At 40.6% G+C, this 27,216-nt stretch overlaps 1 protein-coding gene across 1 annotated transcript; it reads right to left on the bottom strand.

Moving 5' to 3' along the window:
- Positions 1-202: 202 nt before the first annotated feature.
- parvaa (parvin, alpha a) lies at positions 203-26,877 on the bottom strand. The gene is made up of 13 exons (XM_026172765.2): positions 26,527-26,877; positions 16,830-16,919; positions 16,494-16,564; positions 16,161-16,263; positions 14,175-14,315; positions 9,941-10,056; positions 7,586-7,644; positions 6,170-6,189; positions 6,026-6,087; positions 4,739-4,807; positions 4,347-4,448; positions 2,300-2,372; positions 203-1,041 (listed from the first exon to the last, which is right to left on the bottom strand). The coding sequence occupies exons 1-13, from the start codon at positions 26,660-26,662 to the stop codon at positions 965-967; spliced, it is 1,119 nt and encodes a 372-aa protein (XP_026028550.1). The 5' UTR covers positions 26,663-26,877; the 3' UTR covers positions 203-964.
- Between the last annotated feature and the right edge of the window lie 339 nt (positions 26,878-27,216).

Here is a 27,216-nt window from a genome sequence, read left to right as displayed (position 1 = left end):
ATGTTGGGGTCAGCCGCAATTCAGAAAGCTTTTACACAGCTTTTCTAACAGTCCATCTCAATTTAGAGGAAAGAAAATTGTTGTGGAGGTTCACTTGTCTTTCTGTGCGGACAAAATTGGAACCAATCTGACCCCAATTTTTGTTTTGTTGGAAAAGCTTTCCTTTTGCTTCCTTTGAGGGACATAAAAAAACGCCATTGCATTTAGGGATTGAAGTATTTATTGAATTTAATGCACTAAAAACATAAACAGATGCATTATAGAGAGCGTGTCTGCACAGATGTGACATTGGCTTGAAAGTAGAATACAACATACATTTAATATATTCAGTCAAATTTAACTGGTCTTATAGAAAGATGTGAAAACTTATAAAAAGTGTGATTAATGCATATGCAATTTATACTAAGATAAATTTAACAATATAAAATACAGTAAAGCGAGCAGCTGCTGAGCAAAACAGAGCTTTGGTCAAAATGTTTTGAAAGGAAATCTGGAGCATTAAGACCACTGCGTAGCTGGTTAGCACAGTATCAACGTATTAAGAGCTGACAGTGTTCGCATGTTTAAATAAAGGCACTTTCCACATTTCATAAAAAGCAATATGAATGAAATAACAAAAGAAAAAACTGGAAAACCAAGTAGTGTATCAAAATGTACAATAAATACAATTAAACATTTTATTTTCTGAATTAAAAACGTACAAATCCGCCTCACAGGATTACCTCTGTGTCGTAGTCAAACACCAACAACGGCTGTTATTTAGTTCAATGTTCAATTCATATTGTAGAGTCAGAAATTTCAAAAATAAACAAGACAGACTTGTGTTTGATTTATTATCCAACAAGCAAAATGTGAAGCATGCACTGAGTTAAAAATAGTTTTTCATAGCAATACAAGGAAAAAGGTATTAAGCTTCAGAACGTGGTCCATGTTATATAGTGTTCCCTGCTGATGCACGTCACGCTCAGTCTACGTTTCTGTACCTGGAGAAGAGGTTATAGAGGACGCGCAGTGTTGATTTGAGGTCACAGTTCACAATATCTGAAGGACAAAGGAAGGAGAGTTACACATGGGTACATATATTCAACAAGGGTTCAACCTTTTAAAAGCAGTCAGCAGTAGTGTGGCTAGATTTCAGTCGAGGTGTATGACTGTCCCTTTTTCTGCACAGCAGCAGCGTAATTAGAAGGAAAAGCAGCACTACGGATGATGGTTTAAGTGAGCTTAAGCCACTGGCACAGTTGGAGATGTTGTGGCACCACAAACTTATAAGTCACTACTTTGCACATGGGCAGCTACAGATACCTGGATGACATGATGATGATTTTCATCATTCTGGTCTGAAAGTATGGTTCAGTTATTGTGATTCATATGCGATTATAGACGAGGCACATACAATCCTTTATGAGGGATGCTCGAACTAACTTGGCTGTGTTTTAGCGACTCCCCTGCCAAACAACCACATCTCAAACAAGTATCATACGTGCACGTTGGGTTTAAGCTCAGTGACAAAAAGATCAAGTTAAGCTCGAGACATTTAATCTCAAAAAAGTCTCAACATTATTACCTTCTTGCCATCACCATCTTTTTCTGCTTTTATGATTTTTTTGGGTACTTTACTTTGTATTCTCATTATGATAATTCTGTGTTTTTGTTGTACTAAACAAATGATAGGACCTAAAAATGAATGACAACTGTTTATACTTTTTTTATAAACCGTTGTCATCCAAAATAAAAAAGCATAACAAATGTCAAGTGGAGGAAAAAATATCGATTAGCATGTTTGGAGCTACTTAGAGCTGTAAATGATATTTTGAGTCATGGGTTTGTGCAAACGAATGAAAAGTGGCCTACTTGAAAAATAAATTTAAAAATAGCAGTTTAGTAGCTTTACAAATGATAAAATATTGTAGAAAATATTTTAAAAATTTAGCAGCGGGTTTAGGATATGATGTACTTGTTTACACATTGTACACTCAGTAATGTAAAGAATTATAAAGACATAATAAATACAATTTAAATAATTAAAATTAAAATAAGACTTGTTCATATTTATTTATTTATTTTGGTCAAAGCCAAAGGAACATGGCAAAGGTTTGTAACCCCAACTCTAAGCTGGAGGGATCTTTATCTGCTTGTATGTCATTATAAGCAATCTGATCCTTGGCTAATAAAAGATGATTGATTACTGCAGCTAAAAAGTGAACAAAAACTAGTGGACCCTGGTGTGTCACCACATACAGCAGTGTATAAAGAAGCAAAGGTTCAAAAGCACAAATATGTTGAATGAACATCCTACCCTCAGGTCGGGGCTTTGGTCTCTCCAAACCTCCATCCTGCATCAGCTCAAAGGAGAAGGACACATTGTGAACCTGCAGACAGAGTGAGGAGGCTGCTGAAGGAAACACGTCGCATACACGCAGAAACACAAATCGTACAAACTGCACACAGGTCCTCGTTGATAAGGGAACATCCTCTGTGGGCCGACGCGGCAAACACAGCACGGCTCTGTTCTGTAAGATCATGAGCCTTCAGCAGCTGCACAAACAATCTGCTCCCTCATTTATCAGTGGATACATTACACCAGTGTCACTCAAAAAAACCCTCCTAATGCTGGGAAAGCGATACAGTCACATTCTTCATGCTATCAAAGGTGAATGAGTAACAAAGTATAACGATATATTTCAAATAGCTGCTTGGATTTCTTTCCTGTTTGTTTACTATGATTTTGTTCTTATTAACTCTTCTAGGTGCCCCAAAGGAAACAAAAGAATCTTTAATGGCGGCTTTAAAGTCCTTCAGCTCATCTTTACGCTGCCTTTGTACATTTACCGAGCAATGTATGCCAGTGCAAAGTGGAGACATGGGATTTCTCCAGAAAACTGATAATTATGACGCCGGGAAGCTGAGCTGATATTAATGTGGGTAGGACCGGACTTGTGTCCAGGTAAACTGCTTAAAGGCGGTTAAGATTTTTCACATATAGTGCATTTAGACGAGCAGATGTGCTCTCCTGTTGAGGAAAGACTTCTCAGCCAGTCTGACTCAAAAAATGGGAATCCAATCACAGGGAAGAGGTTGAAAGATGTTTTCCATTCCCCGCACATTGTGTCTGTCGGTGTATGCTCTCCCTGCTGTGAAGTACTAAAAGCTTTGCCCAACAAGGGCTTATTGTGTGAAAAGCGTGACCTTAGCCCATCTAATAGAAAAAAGAAAGGAAGAGCCTGGAGTAGAGATCCACTGAGCAGAAGCAGGAGTGCTTTCTTGATGCCTCGTGCTACTTTGCACAGCCCACCCCTGGTGTATCGCCCACAGGCCTCTGGGGCCTACACACACACACACACACACACACACACACACACACACACACACACACACACACACACACACACACACACACACACACACACACACACACACACACACACACACACACACACACACACACACACACACACACACACACACACACACACACACACACACACACACACACACACACACACACACAGAGTAAGAGCTGAGCCCCTAAGCCACTCCAGTGTTTCCCTGTGCAATAGGAGATTACAGATGCTGTGGGGCTGGTGCCTGTTCTTCCGGGCCAGGAATGTCTGTGTGTGTGTGTGTGTGCGCGAACGAGCAGTTGTGTACATTGAAGCACCCGATGCCCATTTTGCTTCGCAGCTTGGCAAGGGCAGCTGGCCAAAACCCAAACAAAAGGCTACTGTGGTGTCTCCGCAGATTGCCTGCTCAGAATACCGTAGTACTACAGAGGCCAATGGAGAGGAGAGATGGCTCTGCAGTGAATGGGCTCCGGGGAAAACGGATGGCATTTATCAAGCTATTGAGAGGAGAGAGTCTTGGCTCCAAGTATGTGAGGCTCCTCAGAAATGGAGTATCGATTTAGGCGTGTTCCCTAAACTATAGGTCAGGACTAAAGATTGGTGTCGGCCATGTTTCTCACAGATCTCTGAAAGAAAAATATTAGACGGCGGAGCTCACAACAACAAGTTTACTATCCTGCTTCAAAAACAAGCTAACAGTGCTGCATTTGTGTATTCTGTGACGTCTGTGCTGTTTTATGGGTGAACGACTCATCAAATGTCACGACAGCCTTTTTATTCAGCAACAAATACAAAATAAGTGTGAACTGACCCCATACAGATATGCACGCACATCTCTAGACACTGCACTACAGGGGGCATCAACCATGCATACCTCTTCTAGTCTGACGCTTAAGCCCCGTACCTCTCTGCCTTATAGCTACAAAGGTAAAGTCCTTGGAAAATAGTGATCATATTGAGGTACTGTGTTTTTGGTGAGACATTTCTTTAACCTCTGTTTACCTTTTGGTCAAAATTCTCTGGTGTGAGAAAAAAGTTGTAGAGCGGCACAAAGTATCCTTCCAGCAGCCCCATCAGCAGCACCAGATAAACACCATCTGCAAACTGAAACAGCAGCACAATAGCGGGGGCGTGTAAGAGAATTGTTCAAACGAGTCGAACTGGTTTATAGACATGTGACATTGAGCACGGTGTTTACAGACTTAACAAAAGAGATGTGACCTCATCAAATGGCTATTAAAACCTACAAATATCATTAAACAGTGAGCCTGCGTGTGTGTCAGCGTGACAGCTTTTAATCATCCAAACGGGGTAACAGTTGTCGTTGAAAATATCATCTGTCAACCTGAAAACCGATCACATCGTTTCTGTGTGTATTTAGGTGTGTGACGTACCTGCGTGTCCAGTTCAGACACCTCCAGGTTGAGCTTGTTCAGGTGTTTGTTCACAAATGTGATCAGTGTCTGAGAAGAGACAAAGGAAGGTGTCAGACACACAAAAAAAGTGCTTCAAAGATGAAGAGGAAATAGTCCAAAGAAACAACAAGACCCTGCAGGGTGTTCCAGACGGACCGGCAACAATACGCAAGGTTTTCACAACTGACACTAAAATATCCTCAAGCTTCCTAATTTTACAGCGTCTGAGCAAAAGATAGCTTTAGATATTACTATAGAATTTGTTGTCAAAGGAGCAAAAGCGTCTGGACTTCTTGAAGTTGCTAGAAGACGTTTCACCTCTCATCCGAGAAGCTTCTTCAGTTCTAAGGTCAAATGGCGGAGAGTCCATTTCACAATGAGCTCACCCGAAACCCTGGCTGATTGGGACCCACACCCGTTTTCACACCTTGGCTCATGTGATTAGAGGACTATCAGGGGGTCCTTTTGTCCCTCTTTGGGGGGATACTCCCACTGGGTTTAAATCTGGGACTCTCCGCCATTTGACCTTAGAGCTGAAGAAGCTTCTCGGATGAGAGGTGAAACGTCTTCTAGCAACTTAAAGAAGTCCAGACGCCTTTCTTTCCAAGCTCCTTTGACCACGATGACCTGGATGGTTGTGTCACGGTTTGCAGCTGCATTTCAACCAGCGGTGTTCACATCTGATCAGATTTGAACACAGAAAAGTACCGTCAGATTCTTAACCACCATGCAATACCATCTGGAAAGCATCTGATTGGCAACATCTTCATCGTTCAGCATGACAATGGTCAGAAACACACTGCCAATGCAGTTAAAACAAACAAAACTACCTGGATAGAAAAGCACATAATCATGGATTGGCCTGCCCAGAGGCAGTGTGGGATCACCTTAACATAGAATGTAACAAAAGGACACCGACATCCAAAGAGGAGCTTCGAATGTCCTTCATGAAGCCTTGAGAACTATGAAGACTACCTCAAGAAATTTCTAGAAAGCTTCCTGAGAGAGTTAAGACTGTGTTGAAGAATAAAGGCAGTCACTTTCAAGCTCGTATCTCCCCAGACTCAGTTTTTGCCTCATCTACCGTGTTTCTATCTATGTTTTGCATGTTTAAATAAATGACTGCCCTTTTCACCATTTTGCCAGGAAAACAGAAAAAGTAAAGGGGTGGCTCGAGACTTGCACAGTACTGTATTTAGATTTTTTTGTAAAAATTCAGTCTTCCATAGTCCCACATAGTACAATGCTACTGCAGAGTCTCAGTACCTTCTTCACAACACTCAGCTTATCAGGAGCGTGGTCAAACAGGGTGTCGAAAGCATCACGCTCTGTGGAGAATAAAAATAGATCACCGTGAATAAATCTGGGGAAAAAAGTGTTACATAAGTCACTTCTTTCAAGAAAACCTACCATGTCTGCCAGAGAAGGCCCTGAGAAAGAAAAAAGGGAAACAAAATGTGTCAGGTAAACTGATTTTTACATCATCAATTTTGCAATATTTACACCACACAAGAGGGAAAAAACAAAACGAAACACAAACGCTTCCAGTTCAATCGCAGAGGAATGCAAAAGGATTATGTCACAGACATAACAATACAATAATGTAGCTGCGGTCTCATAATTTGATTAACAATAGGCACATGTATACTTTGGGTATTCAAATAACCTGGGTATCATCAGTGGCATGGTCACACTGAGCACATACTGCAGCACAATACAATAATCTCAATAGGACAACAATGCAGGGAATTAATACAACGAATGAAGATGTTCAGGTTTTCTATGGGAATGGAGGGCCTCTTGTCTGTTATTACAATGTTAGCACTTTGGAGGACGTTGCTGTTGTTGGAAAGGGTCAGGTGGTTTTGGAGGGTAGGGAGCAAGTGCAGCACGAGTGTCCCGGAGGAAGAGATATCGCAGCGGGCAGACCAGCAAGAAATGGCAGACACACACACACACACACACACACACACACACACACACACACACACACACACACACACACACACACACACACACACACACACACACACACACACACACACACACACACACACACACACACACACACACGTTTATGGTGTAATCTGTGATGGCAAAGGCAAGCAGGTCTGGGCAATGGTCCTGGTGGTGTGGTAATAACTGTATATCCACTGTGACCATGTGAGTGTGTGTAAGCCTCAGTGCATGTGTGAGTGCGTGTGTTTTATTAGCAGCCTCCATCTACCATGACAAAATGTGTGTGTTGGCCTGCCGTTATCACCCTCGTTGCTGCTGTCAGGCTGCAGGACAGCCTCACAGGGAGACAAACAGTGTGTGTGTGACAGAGTGTATGTGTGCGATTTAAATCGTCTAATTCTTCGGCTAAGGGTGCCATCACATCTCTTGTTCAGATACAATGGTTGCCTGCTCACCAGTGCACAATATTTCTTCTGAAAGCCCTCATAAAACACAGGAGGCTACTCAGATTCTGGTTTTTGGGTCTACAGTGCTGTTATCATTGGGACCGGTGTGACAAAGATACACAAATTCATCCATTCGCAGTCTTGTTTACTTCTTTGTAATTATATTCGGACATCCAGTATATCCATGGTTACTAACCTGGCTAGACTATGACAATCGACCAAAAATAGACACGGGAAAGGATTTCTGTCGAGGTCTTTAGTCGGGCAGTGTGCTCCTTTTTATTAATGTGGATAATGTTTTAATGCAAAGAATCATATCGAGCTGGTTCCTTTTTATCACCAGCACTAACATGTGTCAGGCTGAGTGCAGCACATGTGTTGTGAGGTGTAAAAACTGAGTCACACAGTGGAGCGTACTTACTCTGTGTTGCCTGTGATTTCCTCTTGAATTTGCCTTGATTGAAGGATGCCCTCTCTTTTCTGGAAAAGATAAAGGGAGGATAGTAAGTTCACGTGCAATACATTGTTTAGCTTGATACAAGTAGAACCTATTTTGAGCCGTTCACAAAGTGACACCACAGCAGGTAGCCCTACATGTTTGACTGATATGGGATCGAACCAGGAATCATTCACTTGTCAGCCTAATGTAAAAACCACAAGGATTACAATATACATCTTATGATGTACCTTTTTTTATTGTTTCTTAATCCAATTAATCTATTTTTATTTTTAATTGTTCTCAAATTTCAGTGGATGTGCCTCAGGGTTAATTTTATTTTAATTACTTTCCTTTGTTTTGTCTTTTTAATTGATTCGAAATTGGTTATTTGTTACTTTTTCTTTTATTACTTTGTGCTCCGTCTTATAATCTGCTTGTCAGTCATCTGTGTACATGAAAGGCGCTATGCAAGCTAGTTTCACTGACTGACTGATTGACAGATATTATGCTAACTAATGCTACCTCAATGCTGGGGATAATTTAAACTAAATAATCTATAAAAACCACTGTAGAGTCACGTATGTAAATGTCTCCATCGTGCAGGCTGTCTGATGCAGCAGGTTTTTAATATACGAGAAAATGCTGACAGCAACTGTTACCTCAGGAAGTCAGTCAATGTTTGTGGAGTTTATATAGTTCGATATAACGATATATATCGGATGACGATATAAAAACGTCTATCGTTTCATTTTACGCTACCGTTTGTTTCGTGGTGTCGCAAAATAAACTATTTACGGCGATATTTTTTCATTGTTTTGATGGTCACTGTAGTGGCTATGTTAATTTCTTAAAGTTCTCTTATATTTAATATAACCACACTACGGACAGACAAGCGCCTGTGTTTATGTGTTGTCGTTAGCAACAACGACAGTAAAACCATCGCGTGCCCGCTTGTTTATTTTCCACATAAACCTTTCACAATAAAGCTCAAGATCCTGTTGAGACTTTTCAAAATAAACTGAATCACGTGAAAAAGTGTGCAGAGTATTTACAAATGAGAAGCAAAAAAGAGCCGCCAGGTGCTAAAAAAAACAAACAAACCTTAGACTCAAACAGAACAGGCTTTTCCCCGCAGCGCGCTGTGTAATAAATACTCACAAAGAAAACGGCGGCCGTTACAACCCATGTCTAAAAATGTGTAGTTTCATGCATCAGTTAAAACACTCGACTCCAGATACACGACACGCAGCTGGAAACACTTCAGCTACCCAAGAGTCACAGAATTTACAGGAAATGTTAAATGTGATTTATATCGTTATCGGGACGATATATGTTTTATATCAGGATATGAGATTTTGGTCATATCGCACAGCCCTATAAGATGCCATCTCTCCTTCTTTCTAATGATTTATTCCAAGTGTTGATTGGTTGTGGAAAGGATTAGTCCAGGAATATAAACCCAAAGGAGGCGGGGCATGTGATCGGGTCTTCGTCCTTCTCTCCTCCTACCTGATCTCCATAAGCACCAGCTTTATTCATTTATTGCTGCTATAGCTTTGTATATTAAGTACAGGCTGAGTGGGAGTTACTGGCAGTGTTGCTTATTTTTATTTTAGTTTTTCTGGACTAGGTTGAGGGAGAAGCTGGAATGTGACGGCCCATTATGTGGCTGGTTCATGGTCTTCTTCCTCTTTTGTTTGTTCTAGCGCCCGTGTTCTTTTGTTTCTTTCTGTCCTTTTGTGAGTAACTATGTTCCTGTTATTAAAAGCTTGATGAATGGCAGCAGCATCTCACATGTTGGGTTCCTTTGAGCCATAGATTTAGGGAGCGTAACATCAACAACCTAATTTCTACATCAATCTATCCTGTCACTGACTCCATCTTCATTGTGGTAAAGCCTTTATTGAAAAATTGTCTTCTACAGACATTTCAATCTTTACTAGATGTCAGATTTTACAGCTAAACTCAGTAAACATTAACGGTGCTGAGACTTTTGTGTGTCCCTGACAATTAATGGTGGAGAAAAAAAAATTGATGTTCAGACCTCGTCTGAACATCATCGAGGTCTGAACCTCGTTGATGTGTGTGCAGAACAAAGCCCAGAAAACACAATCACGTATTTTAAAGTGCTAACTCGCTCGTAAACATGCAGGAGAGACACAATACGCTGTGTCTTGTTAATGTGGCCGTATGCTGCATGCATTCAGACTTATCCAGTGTTTAAAATAATACACAAATACTGCTCAGTAAAACCTGGTGCTCGTGCCGAATTAAGGAGAACATGCCTGATTTTTTTATAAGCAGCAGATTAAAAAAAAAGAAAGAACGTTCACCAACCTGGACGACGACTACTTGAATCGAGACGTGATCCGGCAATCTGATCGGTGCTCTGAAGTGTTGCGACAGCGCCACCAGCAGGTGCAAGATGGCAACTATGCTCTTAGCATGAACCGCTAATGTAAGAAAACAGAAATAATAGTTAGAAACAATAACTAGCAGATCTGTGAGATCAGGATTTTGCTTCACACGGGGGTTTCTGATAACGGTGAGGTAAGTCTGTAAGCTGTAGCATAAAATGAGAACAATTAGTGTTTTATTTACATCATTATAGGTACATTATTATTATTTAAATGTTAAATATATCAAAAATCATCCCACAGATCATACTGTGGTGGCCCTGGAAGCAAGCACTCACGTAAAAAAATGTGAACCAGAATTAGCACCTTTATATTTCTATTACAAACTTTCTCTGTCATATCTTCTATTTTTGTGGCATTTGATAGAGTTAAGTATTAGTATTTACAGTACAAAAGAGTTTTGTATTTGTGTTGTGCGCTACCGATTTAGTCAACAATTTCAAATGTCACATAATGTCGTCATTCTTCAACTAATGTCACCGACACACAGCTCTTTCTACACCATTTCTTTCCCCAATCTTTAGCCTTTGTATTTTTTAAATGTGAATACCTCACCCAAAGCATTGGGATGCCAAATAACAAGGCACATATTTTCAATGGTTTTTTTTTTAATATCGTTCAAGGAATTTAGAATGAAAAGTTTTACGTGGCAAGGTCGTGTACATACAAACACAAGATGCCAAAAGTTGCCTTGAAGCGATATTATAAAAGCTACAAAATACGAGCTTCAGTGAGGAGGGAGAAAGCACAGAAAAACAGAGTGATAATGGCTGCAGTGATCAGTCAGAAACACTCAAGAGATGTGCAGTTAGCCATCCAAACAAAGATTTACCTTTGGATACATCAATCAATCAGGATCAATTAACTGTCTAAAGCAAGCCTTTGGTTGTTCCAAATGGTATTGGCAAATAAGAGAGGAAGCTAAAAGCATTCATAAAACCTTAGATCCCTGCTGCATGAGGACCTAAATAGGCAGCATCAGGAAGGGTTTTCTACGGCCTCTGGATGTGAGATGAAAGCAGGCACAAACAAAATTGATTAAAAGAAAGCTCCTCAAATAAAAGGACAGCCAAATCAATTACATTCTGTGCTATTAACTGTGCTCTTTAGCATATTTGAAGACATCTCGTACTTAATATCTTTTCAAGGACACAGTTTCTACAAGAGGCGCATTTAGGAAAGCCTGATTTTTCAGTTTTAAAAGAACATAACAAAATCAGTTGTGTTCGTTATCCTAAAGATTTTCTCTGTGTGTTATTACATCATTTTTTAATCTTTCTTTTGTATTTTATACCACATAACTGCTTTCGGAGGTTTCTGGGTACTTAAGTACTCACTGGGTAACCCAAGAGCCTGAAACATTTTTACTGCTGCAGTCTCACATTTTTCTTTTAGTCTTGTTACAATTTGTTATAGTTCCTTTGTAGCATACTGGAAAGCCTGGACTCTGTGCGTCCTGTGGTGGACCAATCAATGTACACAGTTCATCTAAAGACTAGAAAGTACTCCCTTGGCGACTCCATTGGTTGCAAAAGACACAGCTCTCAGTAATCCTATTCCTGATCATTTTATGGGCTCAATCTCTCGTTTCAGAACATACGAAATGAACCTCATTCAGTAAATTATTGTCATTATTAGGATCAGAAAGAAGTTTTACTCAGGGTATGCTCATGTTCGAACAACTAGCTGTTAGCCAATGAGCCTGCGGTGTCCTCAGCTTCACAGTCAGATCCACATCTAGTTTCAAAACACCAAGTCTGATCTCAGTACTAGGGAGCCTCACCGTGCAAGTTCTCCTTGCTGCTTGGGGAAAACACAATCTGCCAAGTACCTTAAAAATCTGTAAGTATTCTTTGTTGCACTCGTGTGTGAAGTTAGCTGATGAACAGACTGTTGATGGCATTATTTCTGGGCTCATTCACACTTCATTGTCAACGTCCAACTTCCAGTACTATATGCTGCAGCTAATGACGAAAGTAAAAAGGCAGTGTGCAGGGAGCTCAACAGTAATTATTGTTACTCACTCTGTCAGATCAAAGAGTGCCATCAAAGGACAGATGGAGAGCTCTCTTAACATGCGCGGCTACACGGTTACATCTCAGCAGGAAGCATATTAATCCAATGGACAGATGAGTACATTCAGACACAAATCCTTCAAATACCGTTTTCCACACAGGAAGGAAACAATGAGGGTCATGACAAGCGCCAGATTTATACAGTTTTTCTGTATAAATAAATAATAATTCACAGAATAACAAAACCACCACTCCACCTTGTCAGTGGAGACAATGCGTGGTAGTGGCTGATCGATGGGTCAGTATTAGTTATCTGCTTATCTATCAACCCCAGCATTTATACTTGATGATGAAAATTTAAAAGTAAAGAAGAGACAGGAGAAACACCTTTCTCCTGCTATACGTGCTGATTTGACATAGTTTATCCAACACAGAGGACTCTGCAACTCGTGTTTGGAAAGTCACAAACACAACAACCAGAGGGGTGTACTACAAAGCCAGATTAACGATTTGTGTCGATGTTAAAGCCCAAACTTATCCTGAACACATGACCTGGTTGATAGCCGGTTATGTTACAGTTTCAGTTCAAAGCTAGAAGATGGAAGCGGCGTGTTTTCGCTGGTTCTTTTATTTGCAGCTTGTTCTAAACTGCAAATAAAACCCCTGGATCGAGTGCAAACTGTCGATGCACTGTAACTGTATTGTGCATGCATTTGTTTGGTGATGCAGAAAATAACAATATACTGTGAAATAACACAGTATATAGTACATTACAGTGCAGTATAGCATAGTAAAAAAATCTGTGTAAACCAGTGTGGTTGTTCTTTAAAAAAAAAAAAAAAAATTGCGTAATATTAGATTCTAGTAGAGTAACTTTGTATGTCACAGTTCAATATAAGCCTTATTTATCTGATATTGGCTCGTGTTGCAGCCCGTCAATTCAGCCTCTAATTGAAACAAGCTGCTTTAGCCGACCTCCCTTTAATTCGACTTTCTTCTGAAGAAACACGTCATTTTGGATTTGTTGGCAGTAACACGTCTTTTCCTCTTCTTTTAACAACAGTCTGTAAATGTCCATGAACTGAGGAGGACACAAGTCCTGGGACTTTTGGGAGAGAAATGCTGTCCCATTGTTGTCTGATATAAAATTCTATCACTCGACAATCCTGGGAATCTTTCGTCATATTTTACGTTTCATATGTTTTGCAGCCAGACTCTTCTACTGCAAACTCATGCTATTGGAATAGACGCAGTATGCCGTTTATCATTGTCTGCTGAAACTTGCAACACTTTTCCTGAAAAGACGGCCTCGGGACACTGATGCGGAACTAAATTAGCGCTGATACCAAGCACGGCAGTCGATTTCCTGTTTAGTCTGTTTAGTTTAGTTGTTTTTTTAGACATGTTGCTGCAATCGAAAACAAAAAAGTACTGGCAGCGACCAGTGCTACCCCTCAGCCTCCTAGCAATTGCAGCTATGCTATCAATTTAAAACTGTCGAGTCGCCTCATTCTCAAGTTATCACATTCACAAACTCCGGTGTCCACTTCACCTCATTAAAACTTTGTTTGATATGAGCATTCACTATTATAATGGTATATACATGACAGAAGATAAGAAAAAGCAGAAAAGAGCCACAATCTATTTTTGTTAGTGTTGGGTCACTAGATGATGAATATGAGTGAAAGATTTCTACTATGCTGTATCTGCTGTGTGTGAAAATATTTAGTTTTTTTAATTTTATTTATTTTTTGCCATCTATCCTTCGACTGTTTTCCTCTTGTAGATGCAAACATCATTTTCCCCACAGGGATTCATTAGGTCCTGTCATATCATCGCAAGTGTTACATAACAGCATATTGTGTTTCACAACAGTCGTTCAAATGACTGGAGGACAGATGGCTCACCGTCTTAAAAGAAATTTCAATTTCATCAAATTAAACTAATACATGGAGATAGCGGTGCAAGGACTTCACACAGCACAAATACAAAATGCAGCGCATCTCACTGTAGTGTTTGCACTGCATTCTCAAGGCTAAATAACTGAAAGTGCACGACAACAAGACCAAAACCAAAAGCTGCCTTTGGCGAGACGACATTACTGTAGGAATTAATAAAGAAATAATGAAACTTTCTTACAGTCAACATTCCAGCGGATGTTTCTGGTGGAGAGTTTGAGAGACTCGTTGATCCGCTCTAAAACCGTCTGCAGCTTCTGTTTCTGGGCGATCTCTGATTGGGTCACCTCTGCCACGTTCAGTTTCTCGCCTTCAAGCTTTTCTAAAAGAAGAATTTACAGTAAATTTTAAACTCAGAATTTCAGCTATCAACTACTAATCTACTACTTATCAGATCGACCATCTGCCACCATCTTACTCTATCCCTAGCATGTTATCTTCATTATATCCAAGAATCTTTTATTTTCTCCTGACTGGCAGCATCGTCTACAACATCCTTTGTCCAGTATATCCCATCCCCTCCTCTGCGCATGTCACCCTTGACTGCTGTCTTCAAACCGCTCAACCTGAGCTGCCCCTCTGATGTACTAATCTTGTCCATTCTGGTCATTCCCAGTGGAAATCTAAGGATCTTCATCTCTGCCACCTCCAGTTTGGCCTCCTGTCCTTTTCTTAGAGGCACCATCTCCAAACCACACATCACAGGAGGAGTCACAACTAGGGCTGGGCCATATCATACCGTTCACAGTAACACCGGTATAATGTCAGGCAATGATAATGAAATATCGCAATAGAATATGGCATCCGCAGTGCCTTTGTTTTCATACGCACATGGCTGAAAAAACATGGCGGCGACGGAGAATGAGTAGGGCGAAAACGGATCGTTGAATGAAACAGATGAACCAGGATTGGTTTGTAAAAATGCTGCAACTTGAGTGGTGTGGAACTGGTTTAGCTTTCGTCCATCAGATACACACCAAAGCACATGCTAGCGGTAGAGCATGCTAGTGGGCCGTCGTTATTACCGTGTTTTTCAGAAAATACGGCACACTTAAAATCAGCCTTTGATTTTCTGAAAATCGACAGTGCCCCTTATTCCCGTGTGCCTTATGTATGAATTCTGGTTGTGTTTACTGACCTCGAAACGATTTTATGTACACGGCGCTCGAAAATCTGTCAAATGTTTCAGTGCGACTTTCGTAAGCTACGAAGCCGCACCGCTTGATGGATTATCGGAGGAGCATTACGGCTATCGTAGGCAGGAGCCTGGCGGAGTGATACGTGCTGTGCTTCAACATAATATTACCGTATTGTGTGTATAACCTCTTTTTAAGTTTTGTGGATATTATACATGGTTATGCTGAGGATATGTCGGCCAGTTTCCACTGGAAATGCCTTTTGGTTAAACTGCCAGCAAGGAATTTGCATTTGCACTTTTATATTTCTATATAACTTTAATGCACATAAAAAAAACAGCTGCTTGTTTAACCTCCTAAGACCCGAACTCTTTCATGACATGCATTTTTAATTTTTCTTTGTTATTTGGGTTGATTGGGACCTAAAGAATGTAAAAACCAGATTTTTTTTCTATCTAATTTTTGTTTTTGAGAAAAATGAGATCCACATAAGAGGACATTTGTTTCAAACAGTGGCAGAATAATGTCCTCGTAAGTGGATATTTGGTGGAGGATTTTTGCACTAATAAAGCTGTGGAGTTGTACAGTATTTTGTCTCGTGTCAGTTATATCGTTATCGCAAATTTTCAAATGTATATCGTGATAAATATTTTTGAGCATATTGCCCTGCCCTAGTCACAACCATCATGTAAACCTTCCCCTTCAATCTCGTCACCATCCTTCTGTCACAAATCTCCACCAGCTCCACCCTCCCTGCACTCTCTTCTTCACCTCTCTTGAGCACCGTCCTCTGTTTTGAATGGTTGAGTGACCTACACTACCTTTACTCCCTGCATGTTCACCTTTCACCTGTCTCCCTGTTATTCACACACATGTATTCTTTCTTGTTTCTAATGACTTTCATTCTTCAGCTCTCTAGTTCATACCTCCACCTCTCAAGGTTCTTTTCCCACCTGCTTCCTGCTCTCATCTGCAAACTCCCATCTGCAAACTCTTTGTCAAACCACAACAATGTGCGAAGGTTAAGTTACCAAACAGCTTCTGCAGAACTTGACCATCATACAGATCCTCAGCCAGATCTTTAACAATGATCCTCTCGCCCACCAGAACGTCATTTATCCAGTCGATCAACACCTACGCAGGCAGAAGAAGAAACAGGTGCTTCATTGGGGGCTTACAATGTTATATTTTTTTATGATACAGCTCAGCTACCTTTAAATATACCTCAATATATCCTTTAAAGAAACACAAAAAACAAATAAAACGTAGAAATTATTTTCAAAGCTTTACTCGGGCCCTTAGTCTAAGTTGTTAGGAGATGTAGCAATATAGAAATTCTTAAATGGCAGGTCAAAAAGAAAAACCTTCATGAGCTCCTGCAGTTTGCGGTCATTCTTGGAGTTTGGGTCCACCATGGTGCGCACCTCGTTCTCCTCTGTTGGATGAGAAAAAGTTGGCAAAATAAACCAAACAACAGTACAAAGCAATGGAGCATTAAAGTATCTCAAACTGTAGATCCCAAAATGCTTTGGGTTAGCTAAAAATACGAATATATCCTTCATTTATCCAGGTACGAGTTGGAAAAATCTCTTTTCCAGGAGGCCCAGCCGAGAGGGCAGCAGAAATTACAACAAATATAACACGATTAAAGAAACAAATACAAGTGACATTCAGCACATTGAGTGATTTAAGCTGATTACCGAGCATGGTGTCCTCAGGGTCCAGCTCATAGTGTGAAGGGCTGAGAGGAAGGTTGATGGCATTTATCCCCTCCTCCTGAAGCTCAGACACTAGAACAAATAAGTTACAATCACACCATCAGAGTAAAACAATCACATAAACAATCAAGATATAAGACATGCTGAATTTTTGTTAGCCTGTTCTTTAAAAAACATGTATTTACATCTCATGTGTCAATAAACATCTAAACTATGAGAAGAGTGAAATTTTGTGGGTTTTTAAATGTTAGCCAATTGTAGAAGAATAACCAATAATTCAGAAGTGCTTCAGACTTTCACAAGCAGCTGAGCACTCTCATTTTAACAAATAATTATTTAGTAATAGAAAAATCATTTCCATTAACCATTTCTGCCATGAACAGACATACACGGACACAGATAGGCAGACACATACACACTGGTCTACAAAAAAGTTTTTGTTTCTAATCACTGACATTTTGACACTTTTGAATATCAATGTATCAACAAAATGTCTGGAATTTCAACTCTTGCCCACCAAAAGTGTTTTAATGTCATTCTAAAAACAGGCCAGAAGGCAATATCAGAGACATGCAAAAGATGTGTAGTTCTGTCAATTTAGCTCAAAATAAAGCAAGCCCAGTATGCTCAAAAATCTTTGACGCACCTGATTTTGTGCTTGTTCTGAACCAAAAACATTTACTCATCGTGCTCGGATTCAATTTTCTTTGATATCAGTTTTTCACTTTTATACCTTGATGAAATCTTGCCCTATGCTCATTGCTGTCATCCAGATTTAGTGGGAATACAATACATGAGGATACAAAAACTGCATCTTCAGTAACACTCTGATACACTTTCAGAAAGTTATCCCAACCCAAAAAACCCCCAAAACAAAACTGTTGACAACCTGCACGAATGCTGCTGATGTAGTTGGCTTCAGTTTTCCTTTGAACCCATCGTCAAGCATCAACGCCTTCCTTAATTTTAGCTCCACTTTTTTCTTAAATGCTGAAACGTGACCTCTTTTCTGTCCAGTCACACTAGCTGTCCAATACTTGGAACACCATAACTAAAAAAACCAGGACGTGCTAGACGAAAATAGTCACCAAGTGAAATTTATTAGAGGTGAAAGAATCCCAGCAGCACTGGCTTGTTGGCCAGTGTTATCAAAAGCACCAGGAGAAGAAATGAAACCAGCTTTACTTCAAAAAATAAACAGTAAAAAGCTGTGTGACACATCTTTGAAATGCCAATCAATCTGATAACTCTACATGCAAGGCACACCAGCTAAGACAAAGACCAGAATTATAATCATTTGAGGTGTTCAGCAGTAGTTCGGACGTCCCCCCGATTCCACGAATAAGTGTTGGGAGCCACTTGACGTCAACCAAACACAGAGCAGTGCTGCTTCCTGCTTCTCAGTGGGCTTTAAAGCAGCCCAGCATGCCCTCCTTCACAGCATGTCAGATACCTGAGGAGGTTTGATCGCTGCTGATCTGTATGTGTGTGTGTGTGTGCACGCAGTGGAGTGAACATCCCGTGCATTACTCTGCCTTCACTGGAAAAACATCCTCTTAATCAACACCATCCACAAGTGCCTGGATGTACACTGTGTCTCCATGAGCAGACATCACATCACACAGAGGTGTATGAGAATATTCCTACAGAGCAACACACACCTCACCCTTTTCAATCCGTAAATTACCACCAATTTACCCACTTTTGTTTCCCCTGGGACAACGTGTTGTGGAAAAACGTCAAGCTTCAATGAGAAGGTACAGTCAGTGATGCAAGTGGTAATACCCTCCACCTAATTCCCCTCAAGAAAGTATTCAAGATTGACAAGTCGTTTGCCAGCGAGCATATCTTGAATCTTATAATGACCAGAAGTCAAAATGACCCCAATTTTCTTTTCAGTATGACCCCAAACAAACGACTGATCCCATAAACACATCAATGTTACCCACAGACTCTTTTTGCAACCTTTGCAACTGTATTTTGTAGATAAAAGTGGTTGGAAATCAGGTGACAACGAGCTAGTCACCAAGGCTGGTGAACTTTTTTCCAGTCCTAGAGACTCGGGATGGGATAACCGATAAGTAAGCTTGAAGTTACTTAATTTGAATGCAGTCCAGCTAATATCTGCTGCTTGATTTACAAGGTAACACAAAAGAAAATACCCCCAAACTGAAAAATGTTCTCAGTTTGCTCATCTACAATGATTTAACATGAAGTTATAGCAGGCATACACCGGCCTGTTTTAATAGATAACAAATAGCTGCATTGCTGAGGGGGGCATGCTGTTGCATGTATACACAAGATCTATCAGACAACCCCGTATGTATGCAGTGGTAAGACTACGAGAGAGGCTTTTTAGCCCTTTATCTCAGCCAGAATCATTTAAAATCATTTAAACCTTTGTAACCTGAAGTACACAGCAAGAGTACACTCACAAGGTATGCGTGCTTTCTTGTATTTTTCTGCCCACTGCAGATCTGCTGACAAAGACGCAGAAAGTCGAATGGTCATCAGGCCAATTAGGTCTGATTGTAATCTGGAAAACCCATCAGCTACTCTGCTCGCTAAGTCTCTGTGGAGAAAGGCCAATATTTCCGGGCTCTTGGTATAGCCGGCGGATATCCGGGCAAGTACTTCCTGTACCATGTCCTAATCATTGTTTACAAATATGGCCTTAATTTTAAAAAAGCTAACAAAGAGGAACGTCATTCCCAGATGTACAGCTACACCAGGGAACAGCTAAAGCACCCACCCATTATTGGCCTGAGTAAGTTGATTGTTTAGTGTTTTGTTTGCGTGATTTTTATTTCTTTTTTATGATGGCAGTTATTCTTATTTATATTTTCAATCCTCCAGGAAGAACAATGTTTCACTGTAAACCTATACAAAGAGACACTCATTCAAATTTATTTTAAGTTATCATAAAAGTGCGATATTACAATTTTTGGTCATACTGCCCAGTAGGTCTGCACAATAAATCGAAAATTTATTGTCATCACGATATCAGCCTGCGCGATGGGCCCATCGCAAAAGACGACGTAAACTGCGATAATTGGGTACCTTAAAATGTTTACACACGTGCTTTAAAGAATTTACCAATCAAAGAAACCCCTTTACACATTTGACCAGTCGAATAGAGCCCTTCACGGCATTAACCAATCAAATGGATTAGAGGCCCGCTTCCTACGCAGGTGGGGAGCGAACAACGCTGCAGCAACGAGTCACAGTTGTAAAGGCTGAGAGCGAGACGCATGACGAGAACGCTACTGACTATGAACTCGTGCCTAAAAATAAATAAATAAATAAATAAATAAATAAATAGTACCTCGCTTGTTTGGAGGTACTTTGGATTTGATAAAGACGACGTTCTCCAAACACAGGTACTCTGCAAAACTTGCCGAACACTCGTGGCAACCACCAGAGGAAACACGACTAATCTCCACCATCATCTTCAATACAACCACAGAGAACTGTTTGAAGAGTTTCAGAAAGATAGGGCTAGCCAAACAAAGGTTGCTAATGTTAAGACAAAGAGCACAGCAGTCCAATAGCTGTCTCTGTATCAGAGTTTTTCAAGTGGAACAACTTATGAGAAAACGTCGAAGCGCTACAAAGAAATAACAGAGGCCATTACACATTTTTTGACAAAGACATGATGCCTATAAATGCAGTTAGCAGAGAGGGCTTCACCAGTCTGATACATAAAGTGGACCGGAGATCCCCTCATGAAACTACTTTTCCCATGTCGCCATTCCACAAATGTACGAAACATGCCGCAAGACCGTCACGTTTGAACTGAGCCAAGCTGAAAACTACGCAAGCACTACAGTAAAGTTTCCTCTCCAGTTTTGACTTGCATCATAAGTACTTGGTGAGTGGTAAAATGATGAACAACTGCATTGAGATAATTTGCAGTATAATTATGTTTATTTAAAACTAATTCTAGAGACCGGGAAGGATGTCTTTCAGAATTCAAGCCTCAGAAATCTTTTTATGGGGGCAATGTTTCAATGTTAAAGTGCACTTTGTTGTTACACTGCTAATACAGCAGCTTTCATTAAATAAAACTGTTGCAGTAAAACGGAAATTATGTATTCATTTTTGGGGGTTGTTTTGCTATTTATTTTATCGCAAGTCATATCGTTATCGCAGTATTGATCACAGTTTTCGCACATCGCAGGTTTTCCTAATATCGTGCAGCCCTACTGCCCAGTCCTACGACAAGCAATGCCTTTGGGACTCACAAATGCAAGATCTCTTTTGCTCTTTACATGGGCTCCTTACCTTTATACATTGAAAGCCTGCTCAAACGCTATTGGTCAGTATTGCTAAGAATACCAACAGATACCAGTACCAAAAAACTTGTCTCATGCCTTTGGGTTCTACATATTTATTAGAATTAGATAATTAGATAATTAGAAGAGATGACCACGTTTTGAATCAGGTTATCAAACCCACCTTCAAACCAGGTTTCTCTCACATTATTATTATTTTTTTTTTTTGCAAAACAAAAGTGTATACTGGGTTAGTAACATGTGCCACTAGGCTACTAATCATCGCTGTCATCACTGGTTGGTACCAAATTTACTAGTCGTTTAATCTAATCATTTAACATTTTAACTAACGCTCAATGCCAGTAAATGATTGTGTCCTAAACATTACGCAGCCTTCTGCCACCAGGTGGCGCATTGTTGTTGAGAAACATTAAAAATCTGTTAATCTAGGCCTCGTCTTTTTGCTAACACTATTAGAATGAGATCGCGGATACAAGCAACAGAAATTAGCTTTCTCCAAAAGGCAGATGGGCTCTCGCTTAGCAATAGTGTGAGGAGTTCGGTCTGCCTTCTGAATAAGGCGTTCCAACGACCTCCTACCAGGAGTAGGCCCAGTTTATTCGTTTTTCATATGTTATTATTTCTTTTTGTAATATTTTAGTAATACGTGAACATCTTTTGTAGTAACAGGTCTTCATATAATATTTAACATCAGGTTGTTTTAAGTGTTTTTCTTCTTTGTTGCCTGTTTGGAGTATAACGTGTAAGGTGGATAACGCAGGATACGAGGCGCTGCACATTTAAGTGGCATGATTCATTATTGAAGAATGTGATTAATGGTTTCAATTATCTTTATTACTTGTTTTTGACATTTCCTATTAAACAGCTCTTAAATTTAACTTAACACCTGAGTGATTCTTAGTTTTAGATTAGTCGGTTAGTCTAGTTTTATTTTCCTTATTTAGTCGACTGAGAAACTAGTCGCCAGGAACATCCCTAATGGGGCTAGTTCCTCTATTCTTCTATTTCAATCACAGTTCAACAAAGACACATATGGAAAAAGGGAATAATTTTTGCTTTCTGTGGTCTACTCTACATTTTGTAACTTACAAATAACCTGAAGACCTGTGAAAGCCACCCTCAGCGGCTGAAACTTCAGTGTCTCATGTGGGGGTACAGCTGCGGTACAATAACACCATACTAATTAGCACAATGTGATATTACTGTTAACCACCACTTGTGCTATTTAAGGTAGAGCGACTTTGTTTAACCCTGGCTAGGTGCTGAGGAAGTATGGCGGGTAGATTCATCTGAATATGGCATTAATTCACTCCCCTGTTGGGATTCTGCATCGAGCAAGATTTTGCTCACCCCTTTTTGCACAACAGATTTCATTTAGTGACATTACGAGCGCACTGAAAGGGATTAAAAGGCATCCCGAGTCTTCTCACCACACATCACTCCACTCCACCCCCTCCTCAGTCCACTGTCATAAAATGAGGATGCGTATCCATCCGCTTGGTTAAATAAGGGTAACACAATAAATAGCTGCATGCCTCCTGTCCAGTGCTACATATGGGGGAAAGATTGCATGCTGATGTCCTACCTGGAGGGCATAACGCTCCACAGCCCATGTCTGTCTGTCTCCGTCCCCCAGTCACAAGCATCCTCTCCTGGCTAGCAGGACCAGCTCTGTCCCCTGCGTCTCATTCTCCACAGGCTGAGCTCTCTAATAGCTTTAATACACCGACTGACCCCAAGATAAATATTAAAATTGTTTGATTTTTCACAGAGGATATAAAATTACCTCCCCTGATTCATGTATTGTATTTGCTCCATACTCAGTGTACACAGTTCTGCAGAGCCCTCGCTAATGCTCTGAAACCTCCTGACCTTCTCCTCTCTTTTCATACCACCTCGTCCACATCACATAGCTCTCCTTCCCTTCCTTCACATCCCCTCCAACCTGTTCCCTTTCTTCCTCTCATCCAGTCATTACTCCCGTTCCAGTCGGCGGCCCCTCTCTCTCCCCGGCACATGCAGAGACAGCCATAAATGTCACATGGACCTAAATTTATTCACTGATCAGTACGAGAGCGATCAGCCCACGTTTTCCATCAAATCATAGAACACACTGCAGACGTCCTACACACTGCTCTGTGCATATATACTCTGTGTGTGTGTCTGTGTGTGTGTAGGGGACATGAGCCCGTATTGATATAATGAGATTGCATGCATGTCCTATGGGCAAAGCAAACATAAAATGGGGCTCAGCTGTGCAACAGTATCCTGACTGACAGAAAGTAATCATCCGACTGAAGGGGACCTTTCTCATTCCATGATAAAACCTGGCCTTCAACAATGAATGTCATCTGTGGAGCCTGTTGTATTTCCAGTGCAAGCCGGCATGGTAATAAACTGAATTGAGCATTTAAAAGAAGCCTTTTGGAAGACATTTATTTAAAGCACGTTCCTGGTAGTTAAAATAGAGCGGGGTTAAAGAACTATTACAGAGGAAGATGAAGCGGGCAGAGGTGTCCATGAGAAGTCGAGTGAATCGCTATGAGCTCCACAGCTGCTATTCTGTACCTGATCCTGACCTCTGACCATGTGGAGCAAAGCGAGTAAGACCGAGTGCATTACAGATAACTGCTGGTCAACCAAATAATCAGTGTCTTCACCAGCTTTTATGACAAATGTTTCCAGAGATATGCTGATGGTACCGAGACATCATTCATCGCTCACAAGCTGACTGATCTTAGTGTTTTGAAACCAGACGTGCTCTGCTATCTATTAAACCATTGTAGGATTCTACTAGAGCATCTTTAAAGGATTCACAGTTCGAAACAAGCTGTTTTACCTCTCCTTCCTTCAAGCCAACTTTCATCTGTAGCCCCTCACAAACAAAACTTTGGCCAGCAGGAGGGTGGTGCTTCTGTGTAATAACAAGAGCTGAGTTCCTGGACCTTACCATATAAATAAGCTTGAATTCCTTGTACATACTCAATATTTGGAACTTTGCCCATGTTTAATATGATCATCCACAGCTGAAATAGTGCATATATGACAAAAAGGTTCACTTTAAATAAATACAGACTGAGGCAAATTAAAACAAGCAAATGACGCACACTCTGTTAGACTTTTGCAAAGTGTCCTGACATCATAAGGGCTTGCATGGCTCTCCAGTTTTTAGAAGAAGCGGTTTTTGGCAGCACCACTCGCACCACCCCTATAGATCTGGATTCCTTGGCCCAGTATATCAAGCCAACTATCACAAAGCTAGGGGTCAAAGTGGACGCTGACCTCTAGCTTGACGTCAGGGCAGCTGGCTAAAATAAAAGCCAATTCTTTCTAGGCAACACTTTGACACAGTAATCCACACCGTTGTCACCACTCGGCTGGAGTAATGTAATGCACTTTATATGGGCGTTAGTGGTTCCTCCATCGCTCGTCTCCAGATGGTACAAAATGCTACTGCCGGTCTTTTAATTGGCACATGTGAATATGAGCACGTCTCCCTCCATTGGCTGCCCATTCCTTTTAGAATGAATTTATTTGCTAATAAAGCCCTCAGTGGTCTTGCCTCACCCTCCTTCTCTGAGCTACTATGTCCTTATGTCTCTTATCTAGTCTTCTGTACAGCACTTTGGTTCCTTGTGGGTCGTTTTTAAAGTGGTTTACAAATAAAGCTAATATTGTATGGTAGTAAGGCATTACTCAGTCCTCCCTGGAAATAATTCTCCATGTTTTTGGAAATATACTGAAAGGAGAGTGGAGAGCTTGGCCTAATATATCAGACCAGAATGAATGAATGAATGAATGAATGAACTAGGTTGCCAAAGGGTCCACTGGACATGCAGAATATAATTTTTAAAACGGAGGACAAAACTGACATTTTTGGACTTTCAGCACCAGGAAGCTTTAAGCTGCAAGTCATTGATAATGAGCCCATGAGAGTGGTAACACAACAGTTAATAATTTCATCCAAGCCAGAGGTCTGAACTACAGATGTTTCCAAAGTAAGCTGGTTATGCCAAGCAGCTCTGCTGGTCTGTTTCTTTGTAATGACAGTCGACTAACTGAATGTGGAAAAACTAAGATGAAGTGTTGAAACTGACCGTATTTTATATTAACACATCTCAGCCTGTTTATCGTCTATTTAGTAAACAAATGATTCATCAAATGTGAACGTTTTTGGGACATATTAATATTTCCCTTCAGTAAAAGAAAGGGATATATTATTTTAAGTGTTTTCAGGATTCTACCTCTTTGTGACGAACTCAGCTGCCGCGTCCTTTCCACGGGCTATGTGTCTGTTTTCTTTATGAGTAATGCATGCCAACACATCTGTGTTTGTTACATAACAATCATCCTTTCCTCTGCATACCCAAAGACCAGGCGGACACAGACGTGAGGCTGTAAATTCCAATTTACACCAGACAGGTGGCCAATGACCTGCTGGATGTTAAGAGGTTAACACATCTCAATAGTTCAAATCAAAAGTTTTGTAAGTGGACGTTTGATTACATATAACAATAATCCAATAGTTTGGAAAAAAAATTTTTTGTTACTATTTAACTGTTTTTACTGTTCTTGCCCACCTGAGATCAAATTTAGTGTATGTCACCCACAAACTACAATGAGTTTGAACAAGTGGCCCCAATTTGTTACCGATCTGCATCTGTATGTAGCTTGTAATTATGCTGAAATAACTGCAGCCTGTATGTCTGATCCAAAGTAAATTTCTCTGTTGTTAAAGTGAAATGTTTCTTAGCTGCAACACAAAATGTTAAGCTGCTAAAAGCATGATCCATAAAACCAACCTCACATGAACTCTTTATTACCTAAATGAAATTAGTTGACCCGGTGGGAGCACTCTGGAAGGGGAAAAAAAGAGACTAATCCACATATAAATTGTCTCTGTATATGTATACCTCCTTTAACAACTAGTTTAACGCCCAATGTGTCTCCTTATTGCCTTCCAACTAAGTCAAACTAAAAAAATAAAAGCTGTTGTGAAAGCACGATGGGTGCTGCCTCTACAGTGGTTAGCGGGCCTGTGTTCCCTCTTGCCTCATTCCTCACTTATTACAGTAGTAGCGGATTCAATACCTTACATGGGTACAGACCACACAGCCTGCGGCCATGAAAGCACACACAGGACACCACACGTTGTAGTTAAAGAACTTCTTCTAAGCTTAAACATAACCAAGTGCTAAATATGTCGGCTCTCTGAAACTTCAGTGCGTAGTAGTAGTGACTTTTACTTTTTTGGAGGCTGTTCATAGAGTACAACGCTGTGTGCACATACTATAAAATGTGTCTGTAAGAGGGTTTAGTTCAGAAAACAGTGCATTCAGAGGAGCAGAAGAGTTGCTAGACTGTTAACTTTGTTAGCTGTTTACCTTCTTTGGCTTTTTTCCTTCTTACCAAAGTTCCACCAAGTTTCCCAAGGAAAGAGTCATCTTTCTTTCTGGAAGACGGAGATTTGGGCGTCGGAGACTTAGGAGACGAAGGGGACTTCTGAGGCGAAGAAGCCATGGCCGAAACGACAACTAAATCCGGGACAGTTAACTCAAAACTGTCCGAGTTGACGTGGAAATCAAAGTTTGTTAGAAAGTCAAAGTAAAAAAAAAAACTAAGGGAAAATCGCTGTCCACTCCCTAAAGCGGAAACGGAATTCCAGACATTTTCTCCCGAGGTTGGCTGGAGTGCGTGGCCCCTCCTCTGCGGAGGAGGGCTGGGAGCAGGCGGGAGGCTTCTGACCGCGGGAACAGGATCCAACTCGGTCTAGAGCTGTCCTGGGAGCAGCAGGAGGTGAAAATAGGAGGCAACAGAAATAGATGCAAAGGACCCTAAAAGTGACCTCGTTATAATTAAAGCCCTTTAATTTTTACTTGGGTTTTTTCTAGCTTCTCAAAGTTACCCAATAATAAACAAACAGGGCCATACCTAGAGGGGTGGACATGGGGTGTTACCAGCCCCTCCTGAAATATGACCCCCTCCCCCACCCCCCATAAGGACCTTTTTCTAAACTCTTGTCTGATTAATTATTTTTTAAAAATCTTTTTATTCCACTCACTTTATTCTTTTGT

Source organism: Astatotilapia calliptera, chromosome 7 (genome assembly GCF_964374335.1).
Source record: "Astatotilapia calliptera chromosome 7, fAstCal68.1, whole genome shotgun sequence".
Lineage (NCBI taxonomy): Eukaryota > Metazoa > Chordata > Actinopteri > Cichliformes > Cichlidae > Astatotilapia > Astatotilapia calliptera.
Note: the sequence above shows the minus strand (reverse complement) of the source record. Positions and strands in the feature narration are given on the sequence as shown.

Bases quoted from the DNA above. Each gene is read 5' to 3' on its own strand.
- parvaa (XM_026172765.2), bottom strand. From the start codon at position 26,662: ATGGCTTCTTCGCCTCAGAAGTCCCCTTCGTCTCCTAAGTCTCCGACG. The intron at 16,264-16,493 runs GTTTTTCTTTTT...CTGCCTGCGTAG, and splicing joins AACTGCAGGAGCTCATGAAG to GTGTTGATCGACTGGATAAA. The intron at 7,645-9,940 runs GTTGGTGAACGT...TATCTTTTCCAG, and splicing joins TTCAAGTAGTCGTCGTCCAG to AAAAGAGAGGGCATCCTTCA.